This window comes from Orbicella faveolata, unplaced genomic scaffold (genome assembly GCF_042242905.1).
Source record: "Orbicella faveolata isolate gen_17 unplaced genomic scaffold, um_ofav_v1 contig_27, whole genome shotgun sequence".
Classification (NCBI taxonomy): domain Eukaryota; kingdom Metazoa; phylum Cnidaria; class Anthozoa; order Scleractinia; family Merulinidae; genus Orbicella; species Orbicella faveolata.
Window position 1 is genome coordinate 6,235,001 of NW_028301555.1, and position 12,308 is coordinate 6,247,308.

Here is a 12,308-nt window from a genome sequence, read left to right on the forward strand (position 1 = left end):
TTTCTCGAGCTTGGTTATCTCGTATCCCTACCATCTTGAACACAAATCACTCTTCCTTCAATAGCATTTTCGTTCATTTTCTATCAGCAGAGCTACTTTGAACGGGCCCCCGCCATCTGAAACGATTTTTAATTCCCCTCAAGAGTTTGCGATTGCAGACTGAGCGCAGGATTGGCAAAGATGAAGCAGAATTTTTTGGCAGGATATAAAATACATACTGCGTCTCTCCGATCACTGTTGTACTGTTGAACATCTCTGCAAGAAAAAAAAAGAAAAAAACAGACTCGTCAGTGAAGTAACTGATGCAGTATGAAACAAAATGGGATCATAGGTTTCCATGTATCCACAACAACTTTGGTTTTATTAGATTTTCGCACTTAAGCCATAAATCGAAAGGGGAAAAATTGGGTCAATAACTTACAGAACGGACCTCGAACTTGGTTAGTCAAAGAGGTATGTCTTTTCGGTTTACCTCATTATTATATCTGCTCCATTGAGCTGTGAAACAACTGACCGAATCCCGTCTGTATCAGCTGAAGTACAGGGTCTGACATGAAATGACCTATAAAAGACACCAAAAGATAAATAATGAATTTTCTGTACCACGATGCTTGCCTATGTTGAACAATAAAACAAAGCATATATTACTGCCTCAAAATGCCAAGGCACGCAAAACCACCGAAAAAAGGTACTACTGTAGCAATTACACTATTACTAGAATTACTATTCCTCAACAAACTTAATAAAGGGAATAATGTAAAAATCGCACTCCCTAGATTTTCAGTGATGGTTTGCTGCAACGATTTTACAAAGTGTTAAACTACAAGAAATAGTGTACCTCATACAGTGTGTATATTGAGAATCAGTGTTTTAGAGGAAACAAAAACTTACTCAATGAGACCCCATCTGTGAAAGACGTACAGCTCGTGTGATAAAGTACTGTACTTCCTTGGAGTAACTCTCTGAAAGAAGAACCATAATGGTTCTGAGTGCAAGCAGATAGGGAATTTAAGACGTCGTCTACGAAACGTGGACGACGACGGCTAATTTTTCGTATTTCCATTTGGAACTGAACTCCGTCGTTGTATATTTAGCTTAAGTACGTTTTTAGAGCCACTGGCGTACTGAACAGATCTAGACAATCGCGAATTTCGGTTGTAAAATATGAGTTCATTTTCTACTAGGCGTCGTCCTCGGCGTCGTCATCGTCGTTGCTTAACCGCCCTAACGTTAACACATTAACACAACGTTAAATTCGAAATAGGACTTTAAAAAAAAAATAAGCCGTCGTTGGTTCACACAGAATTATTTTGGTCATTTCACGTTGTTGTTTTCATGGCATTGTTTAATTGAAATCAACAAATTTTTAGAAACTGATTTAAAAACGTTAACTTTTATAGTGAAATTTTTTAATTGGTGATATTCAATGACATACCACAAAGATACAAGATAAACTTACGACAAATGATTGCAGAAGTGGAAACTCTGGTACAAGATGAGGCGTCGTGAGAATGCAGTAATCTTTTTCCTGTTTAGAGAAAAAAAAAGTAGAGTTGGTTCAGTTGTATCAATTAATGCCTACTTGAAGCTGTACATGACCAAGCATGCTGTAATTCGGTACTTACTGGAAACAAGTCGAAAACAGCTGGAAGAAAATCTATAGACCTGCAAGGGAAAATAATAACTTTGTTTTGGTGCATTGCATCAGCTGATGGGGCCAAAACTGAGACAGACCATCCTCGGCAAGCTAAGTACTACATCAGTAAGGATACGCTCGCCATGAACACTTGACTTTTGTTTGGTACATTTTTCTGGTGAATATAGAGTGAAGGATCTTTGTATAACGTACAAGATTTATGGGAGTTTTTACTGTGTAATAACGCTAAATACTCTGATAAGTCATTGGCTTCCGGTGAATCAACGTATTATTTTCAAGATTTTACTCATCTTTTCAGTTTTAACTCCGTCTTATAACTTGAAAACATATGGCGCAACATCCTTCTCCGTGGCAGCACCTACACTATGGAATGTACTACCATTTGAAATAGGAAATACTGTAGTTTGTCTGTGTCCATCTTTAAAAATAGACTCAAAACATTTCTTTTTTTAAGAAAAAACCTTTTTGCAATTTATTTTAGACTAATGTTTTTAATTTTTAGGTAACTTTTTAGATTTTCTTTGTATTGTGGAGCGCCTTTGAACTTCAGGATACTAGCGTTATAAAAATCTTTATTATTATCTTTGTTATAGGAATGAAATCTTAAGCATTCACGGTTCGAGTGCCCTCACTGCAATAATCAATACAGGTTAATGTTATTACCAACCTCATTTCATATTTTTCATCAATGCAGAACAGCTGGATACAGAATGCACTTTCTTCAAAGGTTGCCCCTTGTGTTGGCTGTTGGAATAGAACAAAGATTTTCAAGTTTACTGTTAATTACAAGACTGTACAATGTAATCTGTCTTCACTGCCCAGTAACCAATTGATCCCATTTGCCATGTTGTGACATTTTTGTTAGGCTTTTGGTATTGCCCTAGCATGATAAAGTACTGTGTTGTCCTAGAGCTTCAGTGAAATCTTTAATCTCTGCCATTCATAATAAATTTGTCTCTACCCTGGTAAAGAATTATTTTACAGTTTCCTCCAGTTTGAATGCCACTGCATGTAATCCCCCAAATATGTTATTACATTTACGCTTCTCAGGGATTGATTCCTTTGCAGTTGTCAAAACATGACAATTAAAGAAAACTTTTTTACCATGCGGTGGGCATGGGCACACTGCCTCAGAGAGTAAGCTTTACTAGGGCCCGGTTGTTCAAAACCGCGATTAGCGCTAATTGGGGATTAAATTGCTTAACCGACAATTAAAATTTAATCTGCGATCAGATTGCATTGCTCAAAGCCCGATTAGCGCTAATCAAACTCTAATCGGCGGGTTTAATTTAATTCACCACCGGAGGAGAATTAACTCTCTAATCTGCATGTCCGGCTTGTTGTTTCATCTCCCTCGCCTTGGACAATGTTATTGATATAACCATAACATACTCACTTATAGCGAGCAAGAACTTCGGACTCATTAGAGATTTGGGAGAGTGTCCATTGAATACATCACAAACCTCATAGAGGCAGATTTGCGGAGAAAAACGAAGCGTGGCCATGCTCTTGTACCCATAGACTTAGTGCTGCTAGCAGTAAGATTTCATGCTAGTGGCAACTTTCTTCAAGTTATCAGCGATACCGTTGGAGTAAACAAGGCAACAGTTTCACAGGCAGTTTTTTCGCCGGGGTAGCCATTTGAAAACAAAAGTTTTATAATCAATTAAAATAATCCACTCTACGCTTAATCACGGATTAGTTAATCGGCAGATTAATCTCCTTTTGAACAGCCGTTTTCTAACCCACGATTAGGAAATTTAATCAACCATTAGGCTTAATTGGACGTTAGTTTAATTGTGGTTTTGAACAACCGGGCCTACTGGACAGTAAAAAGGTATCATGAAAAACCACACAAGGACAAAATGATCAAACATTCTGCTGAAATTTAAATAACATATTAAGTAACTTGATTGCATGTTGATACTACTTTAAAAACTACTACTGATAAAATAGGGAGGCAGCCTGAATTTCTTGTTGCCTACATCTATTGTTTTATGCAATTTTCACTTAATATAGACTATTAAGTACAATTAACGATACAGCCTGTACCTGCACTTCTTCTTTCTCAACTTTTTCCAGATCAGTTCGGGAGTCTTCTGACCTAATAAAGTGGGTAAATTATTAATATCATTTCAAAATATAGTAAAGCAATTTAACAGCAGTAGGCCTCCGTCGGTCAGGGTTGACCATGGGTAGCATCCTAGTTGTATGCTTGGCTGGAGCACCGGTATCTGTGGCTGTAATAAAAAACAAGTTTTACAAAACGGTCCACCTTTTTTTAACAGGTGCTCTTGACTTACATGTAGTTCTTTCCACCTTTGTGGACTATTCACAACTATTCCATTGATAAGCAGAAACATGAAGGGAAAGTTTAGCATAATCTCTGCAATTTCATCAGGAGTAAAACAAAATGCCTGTCACCAAATCCACTTACACAGCAACTATTGCAGTCTATATACAGTAGATCAGCTTCTTATAAGGTTAGTAGTTTTAAAATTTTTACTTATTATCACATTGTTATAAGGTCTTTCTTTTATTTTATACATGACCCCACAAGCTTTTAGCTTTAAAACTCATCGTGTTGAAATAAAGGCTTCCTATCCTATCCTAAAGTCTGTCATAATTAGAATTGCAATGTTTTCTGCTACAACTGACCTTTCTTCTTGTTGTTCAATTGGAGACGACCTTGGAGTTGACTTTGATACTTGCTCCTCTAATGGTGTCAACCTTGATACTTTCTCAGGACTTGCCACTGTAAATTGAAACAAAAACAGCATATATTTCTTACTGCACTGTGAATATCTTTTGCGCTTGTTTTGACATGTTTTCAGAAGAAAATGCTCAACACTTCACTGCCAACTCCAGTACTTTAGAGCTATTGTCTCACTCAGTGAGAATTCACAAACAAGGCCTTGCGACCAACTGACGAAAAATCAATCTAACAACTGACCAACTGACAAAGTGATCAGATTGACAGACCAAGTGCTAATGTCACCTCCCTTTGAAACTGCAGAACTTGGCCTCCATTATTGGGTCACTGCAAGTCAACACCCTGTTGAAATACCAAGCAAATCATTAACTGTTGTAAACGTACCTCTGGGTGGAGTTGACCCTCGTAATTTTCGCAAGCCATTAAATGGTTTGAGGTCAAAACAATTGCTCAGCAATTCTACATCAACAGTTGAGCAAACACTCATAAAGCCGACAGCAGTGCCCTTCACCTGAGAACAAAATCAGTAAAATTAAATTAATCATTATCCAATTCATGATTACCAATTTCATACTGAAGATGTCCTAATAAGCCGCACGTGATTACGACAAGTGCATTTTTCTAGTGATGTCAACTTACATCTGCGACAACGCACTTATTTTTTTCATCTTGAGCCTCTATGAGTTCAGCCAAGAAGAAGGCCCCTGAAATTAAGAAAGGAGGGTAATCACTGTGCTCATTCAACAAATATAATTCTACTTTACAAGGTTGCAACTCATATGTGCTCTAAAGCCCTGTGTGTAGTTGTTAGGCTACAAAGTAGTTAGGCTACAAACTGACAATCATAATGGCAGTTTTAATAACAATAATTAAAATTGCCATTTTATGGTGAGATTATTTATGTAGCATCAAAAGAAATACAATCACAAAATACATCCTTGGAAACACCACCTACATGTATGTAGCCCTTTTCAGGCATTCCATACCTATAAGGCTGAGGTTACATATCAAGTCAGTGAAACTCTGCCTTACAGTCACCTTCTTATCAGTTGGCCACTTTTTTTGTCCTGGCAAAACGCCCATACGTTTCCTTATTAGAAAACTTATTACTTAAGGAGGCCACCCATTAATATGGCCAGTGGCCACATTCTGAAATCCGAACCTGCATAATCCTTTGTAACTTTACCCCATTAATACAACCACTCGAACCAGTTAGTTTCATCTTTCCATTGTTAATATGTATGTACTGTTCAAAGTTTGAATTTTTTTTAAAAAATTACCGGTATATCTGTATTGCAGTGTTTATTAAAGAAAAGTTGTTTAGAAGTGCAATTGTGATATAAGCTAAAATGTCACTCAGTTTACACCATTCATGAGGTTTGACTCTAACCCATTAATATGGCTACCCTATTGATACGGCCAACCCGTTAATATGGCCAGATGTTCAATTTAATACTGCATACCATATGTAGAAGTGAGGACATCACTTTGTCGATTGAATATTGGTGTGAGGTCATCATGATCCTCTACCCTATGGACAACAAAGCAAAATAAATGATTAAGAATTACATGTATCTTATTATGAAAGGATGGATTGAGATCAAAGGCACTCATTGCAAAATTCTCCAATTTGACAACTGAAGGCAATTTGCTAGGAGAATCTAGTGGCCTCTCAAAAATCACTTGGAAATTTTTCCACACAGTCCAAAATTTTAGGTTGAAACTAAAAATACTTGTTACAAGATTTCACATGTTAACAGCTCATTATGCAACAGGCTGAAAAATAATGTCCGTGCAGCTAATTATTCATAAGTAGTATTAATGTCCATCATTCCATGGATGTAAAGTTGGCTGACTGACTGACCAATAAACTATCTGACTGAACAACTGACGGACAAACTCACTGACTGATGGACTGACAGACAGACTGACTGACTGAAAAACTGACTGACCAACTCACTGATAGACAGACTCTCTGACTGACCAACTCACTGACAGACAGAACTGACTGACTGACTGACCTTGCTGGTCTGATGTGTAACTTGGCACAGTGATCATGACGATGACAGACTTGCACTTCAACATTCAATCTCCCTGTAAAACTCTCCTTAAATGTCATTGGTTTAAACAACTCAGTCAGTGTTGATCCTATACAATAGAAAAATTGAAATTCAAAAGTCAAAAATTAGTCTTCAAATTCTAAAAGAGACATGTAGCTTGTATCAGTAAAAACTACATTACTTGTATGTATCATTGATGAGAATACACACACATAAATTTATAAATTAATTTATAATGATCTGATTCTTATAATGATTCTCAGCAATGGAGTTTCATCTTTTAATTAGCTTAGACTTACCTGTCTCAACTCCCCTTGGTACAACAAGGAAAATGTAATGTAGGAATGGAACAGCATTAAACACCGTTCTGGAAAACAAAAGATGAGTATATATACATATATCTAGAGTTCAAATTTCAAACAAACTAGACAGGATAATTAGAGCTGAATCTTCAAGCATTACGAAATAAAAAATCTCAACCTATTATAAACAATTTACTTATGCATCGTACTCACCTAATAATTTCTGTTGCACAACCATATGCAAAATCAGACTTGGCTACAAAGTAGTTCATGAAGAGAGTGTTCAGAGGCTAGTTGACAAAAAAGTTTTCACATGTTAATCACTTAAATAATTTAACAATGAAAATTATGATTCACCGATCAGTTGTAAAACAATGGAACTTGACAAACCAATGAGAAATAAAAATTAAAACACAAACGTATAGCACTGGCCTGTATAACCAAACATCTCTCACTATAACGTTTTCTAATTATTTGTTTGAGTAGGTGGCTGTAAAATTTCTGATCTTTTCTAAGTCAGAATTGGAAGAACAACACAGCAGAATACAAATGTAGCTGGTTGAGATCAGGAGTGCTTAAAACATGAAATGACAAAATGACAAAATGTCACTACAGTTAGCCTTAATAGCGCTCCAGTTAGCCTGCCGGTAAATGGCTCTTTGACTAGCCTAAATATCACTGACTTGAAGGTAGTTAGCTTTCAATAATTGTATGGATTACTACAATTGTCAGTTCACTAAGGCGCAATAGAGTTTTGGTGGTGAACTTTTGGACTCACTTGTAAAATTACGGTGTTGCCACAGGAAACTTTCCTAGTTTCCAATGGTAACAATATCGCCGCCTGCAATTTTGGGCACTTTGCTGCTAATGACGTCAAAGGCCAACAATTTGCCTCTGGAAACGGAGCCAGTTACCCCAACAACATCGCAAGTAGAACATTAAAACCTGGTCACCAAACATTTGTCGTGCCTTACTCAATTAATAAGCATAGTAACCATATCTAAAATTGATTTATACCATGTAATGGCCATTTTGTCATTTTGCCATTTTGTGTATTAAACACACCCGCTGAGATCATAAAATAGATGGTGGCAAGAAGCCAGCTAGTTTGGAAAACCCTGAAACTTCTGGATTTCTTCGACCATAACAGCTCAGATTACAAGGAGGAAAAAATAAGTACGGGACTGGGGATTCTTTTTCTCAGGTTATTGTTCAAGTCTAGCATTTATTTAAGGTATACTTACATTGCATTTTTTGCAATCGTACTTTGAGTGAAGCCATTCTTCCCATTTGCCTGGGTCCACACTCGGCAAGTTAGGATAATCAAAGAATGCAGCATGACCCATTACATCATTGTTAGCATTAACCAATGTCACAGCCAGACTGGCTTTTTCACTGTACATTAAGAGAAACATTGAGAATGATACTTTTAATGCTGAGTTTACTGTAAAGTATAGGTTTGTATTGGCTGATACTTTGCAAGGGGTAAAAATTTATAAAGTCAAGAAAAACTAATAGTGAGAGCCCCATTATTCACAACAATGCAGTGGTACAACATTTAAAACATAGACTAGTGTTAAAACTGATTGTATCTACACTGTCTGTACAGTTTGCGAGGACATTAATTCAAGTAATTTTGGCCAGGTGATTACATGCAGAAGTAAGACATGTCAAAATAAGGATGTGAGAGTCAACATGGTGTCCACTGCTTATCTACAGCAACAAATAAACAACAGCAACAATCTTTATTTTGTCTTATTGTACCATGTGCTTTGAGTCAACAGTGTTCTAATAATAATAATAATAATAATAATAATAATAATAGATATTTCTATAGCGCCTATCAAGATCTGTTCTAAGCACTTTGGAAAAGCAAAAGAACTAAAAAGAAAGTTCTACAAGATAAAAATACAAAGTACAATGATAAAAATTAAATAAATGTACAACTTGTGTGGCTATTTGACAAGACATCATATCCTCTTTCCTGAATTTACTCATGGGTTGTATAATGTACCTATAGTTACATTAACTGACACTGATAGCGATTGGCTTAATCAATAAGTGATTTAGCATATGTACATGTACCAATCACATAACCCCATTCCATTATTTAACTTTAACTTATGTCAAAATACATGGACATCTATATACATGGATCTACGTTAATCAAGATGTATAACATAATACTGCTAAATGTCAGTTATTTGCGAGCAATGCAACTGAGAACATTTCCCGCGTGTTCTCAAATTTTCCACGCCGCTTCATTTTGCTTCATACTTGTCTGACAAAACTGCCAAAAGTCGAGTTTACTCACATAATATTCACGACATTCACACGGCCAAAGAGCTTCTCTGTTGTTGCACTGACAAGTTTTAAAATCTCTGGTGCATCCAAGGATTCTGTCCGGCGAGCTTGAATGACTTCTGGAGTGGAAGTCATGTTTATTGCTAAGAAGGATTAAAAAGAACAATAAATTGTACTTTTAATACTTGCACGAACAGAGAAGAAATATCATTGCGATGAAACCTCAGGAGGAAACAAAATTAAAAACGAAAGCGTCTTCATTTTAATTAAAAGTGGTCTTTAACTTTGTTAACAACGTTAATCCACGCATTGAAAATGAATTTGAGCTAATAAATTTAAAAAAAAACTCTAATAAATCCTGCATTGAAATCTGCAACATCCTGATCTCACACACTGATGTAACAGCGAGCAAAAAACCAACAAAAGTAAAATAATTTTCCACTTCTTGACGTCAAATATCCGCTTCTGCATGAGAACGTTACCTGAAAAATCACTTAGCATTACAATTGGTGGGTAAACTAACCTTTCTTGGCAACGATTTCAAGAAATCCTCAATTCACTTTACTTCCCGCCATATTGAACTTTGACGGTCAACAACAAGGCCGTGTTGCCTGGGAAACTTGGCAGAGAAGAGACTTGGGAAACTCGACCCAGTTTTCCGCACAGCATTCCTAGACCCAGTTCTCACTGGAACGAACATCGCCAGATGAAACTGTCGGTTTATGTCCGTGCGACTGGCATTTTATTTTATTTTATTTTTATTATTATTATTATTATTATTATTATTATTATTATTATTATTATTATTATTATTATTATTATTATTATTATTTTAATTTACGCTGATGAATAAAAATAGTCAGCAATTACATTGCTGTTCAAAGCCAAGGCGATTGAAAGCCGTGTTCGTGAACAGAATAAATAGTCGTTGTCCCAGTCATGTAACAAAAGCACGTCATGTCGCATCCTGACCAAAGAGGCCACGCACGGTCCAGAATCAAAACTACTAGAAACGAGCGATCACGAACGATCGAAAGGCGATGATGTAATTTGTTTTCCCCCGGCCAAAAAATCTCACTCCAGTCTGCATTTCCGTTTTTGTCGAATGCAACCAGAGTGAAAAACCAGTTAGAAGAAAACCCCAAAACTTGGAAAACAGCGAAAGAAGCCACAAAAGATTTTTCAGAGAACAAGAATAACGTAGCAGAAGGACACGAAAACGTGGCTAAAATCCCCTGAAAAAAACTAAGGGGGCGGCCAATTTGCAGTCTTCACAAAAAATCTGGATTGTTCTTGGCTGCAGACAGGCCAAAACGAAATTAGGCTGCCACCTCTCGTTCCTCGAGAACCCAGTAAATATATAGACTAGTAGTAATCATAGATTAGAGGGTACGTTCGAGTTTTGGTAGGTTTGGTATGTTAAAATTAAAAGCAAAAATTCTGGGAACAGCATTTTATGTGAGCTGTTATATAGACGTGAAATTGGCCTCCCTCAAGCAGGGGCAAAAACAAATGAATCGATCAAAAACACGTGCATACAAGAGGGTTTTTTCATGTATGTATTACGTAATATTAGTTACGACCGGTCAGTATAAAACAAGAACTGCAGTCGGCAGGCCGCATTTAGTCCGCAGTCCGCGTTTTATACCCAGTCCGTAATGCTTAGTCCGCGTTTTATGAATCAGTTCGTGTTTTATAGTGAGGCAGTAGTCCGCACTCCACATTCCGCATTCCGCATTCCGCATTCCGCATTCCGCATTCCGCAGCCCGAAGTCCATGTTTTATACTGACCGGAACCTTACGATTCTGAACCGTGTAAATCGACACAAGCGTTGCCTGTTCCGTCGGTATGCGAGACGACATGGTTTTATAACCAAAACTAGGACAGTTATTCTGTTTACGAACAAGACTTTGAATCGCCTTGGCTTCGAGAGAACAGCTACATGAATTGAGCATTTCCACTTCCGTAACAATGAAACGAGGACATGTTGGTGTACCAAAGTAATCCTGTGGGAGTTGAACTCTTTTCCTATGTAAACACTTTCGTTGGGTTTGTGTTACATTTTTTGCGCACAGAAATCTAGGCCAGCGAAGTGAAACTACGCATTTCCTCCTTTGATTTATTCAGCAAAAAGCAGCGTTAGTTTTGGTCGAGGAGAAGAGGGTACACAACACGCAGCCAAACTACAGCCGAGGTATTTGGGGTATTAGGGGTATTAGAGGTACTGGGGGCATTAGGGATATTAGGGGTATTAGGGGTATTGGGGGTATTGGGGGTATTTAAGTATTAGGGATATTAGGGGTATTAGGGGTATTAGAGGTATGATGGGTATTAGGGGTATTAGGGGCACTAGGGGTATTGAGGGCATTAGGGGTAAAGGTCAAGGTAAATCTTTATTTAGACATGGTATTTCCTTCAGGACTTAACAATATTAAATTAAATTAATCTAACTACCTAACTCAATCTTTCCTGGTGGGAAATTGCAAACTGATCCTACAAGCATTGCTGAAACTTTGAATAATCATTTCTCAAGCATTGGCAAGAAGCTTGCCAAAGCCTTTAGCGGTGCTTTGCCGGATCAGTGCTTTGCATGTAGCTCAAATTTTTCTCTCAAGCCCGTCACAATATCCTTTGTTGAAGAGCAGTTGAGTCAGCTGAAGATCAATAAGGCCATTGGACTGGATAACATCAGTGCTCGCCTGCTCAGAGATTCAGCAAGTGTACTCGCTCGTTCACTACGATATATCATAAACCTGTTCCTGGAAAGTAGCCGATTCCCATCTTCATGGAAATGTGCTAAAGTAACTGCGCTCTTTAAGCAAGGTGACACTGAGAAGTGATAAAGATGACTACCGCCCGATTTCTATCCTTCCCACCGTCAGTAAAGTGATCGAGAGAGCTGTACATTCTCAACTTAATGGCTACCTTGCTTCCAACAACCTTCTTTTCGTTAACCAATTTGGTTTCAGACGTGGAAGATCTACCAGTCTAGCTTTAACTCAGTTTACCGATGAGGTACTAGGAAATTTGGACAAAGGATTAGTGAACGGTGTAGTGTTCACCGATTTAAAGAAAGCGTTTGATACGGTGGACCATGGCATTATGTTAAAGAAGCTTAAAGCCATAGGAGTAACCAGCACTGACCTTGCATGGTCTGACTCTTATCTTTCATCTCGTTGTCAGAAAACGGTCATTGGTCAGGTTTCGTCTTCGACTAGGAGAGTGACGGTTGGTGTTCCCCAAGGGTCAATCCTCAGCCCTTTATTGTTTA

General features: G+C 37.5%; 1 protein-coding gene across 1 annotated transcript in view; it reads right to left on the minus strand.

Moving 5' to 3' along the window:
- Positions 1-9,653, minus strand: part of LOC110067329 (cilia- and flagella-associated protein 61-like) — a 23,667-nt gene extending 14,014 nt beyond the window's left edge. The window contains exons 1-17 of the mRNA XM_089296796.1: positions 9,560-9,653; positions 9,047-9,179; positions 7,977-8,127; positions 6,946-7,022; positions 6,730-6,797; positions 6,392-6,518; positions 5,834-5,901; positions 5,010-5,074; positions 4,755-4,881; positions 4,316-4,412; positions 3,710-3,761; positions 2,325-2,401; positions 1,626-1,665; positions 1,460-1,528; positions 892-962; positions 473-562; positions 219-255 (exon numbers count right to left, since the gene is read on the minus strand). Coding sequence (XP_089152922.1) covers positions 219-255; positions 473-562; positions 892-962; positions 1,460-1,528; positions 1,626-1,665; positions 2,325-2,401; positions 3,710-3,761; positions 4,316-4,412; positions 4,755-4,881; positions 5,010-5,074; positions 5,834-5,901; positions 6,392-6,518; positions 6,730-6,797; positions 6,946-7,022; positions 7,977-8,127; positions 9,047-9,171 — 1,341 coding nt within the window. The 5' untranslated portion in view covers positions 9,172-9,179; positions 9,560-9,653. The remainder of the gene's footprint in view (positions 1-218; positions 256-472; positions 563-891; positions 963-1,459; positions 1,529-1,625; positions 1,666-2,324; positions 2,402-3,709; positions 3,762-4,315; positions 4,413-4,754; positions 4,882-5,009; positions 5,075-5,833; positions 5,902-6,391; positions 6,519-6,729; positions 6,798-6,945; positions 7,023-7,976; positions 8,128-9,046; positions 9,180-9,559) is intronic.
- Between the last annotated feature and the right edge of the window lie 2,655 nt (positions 9,654-12,308).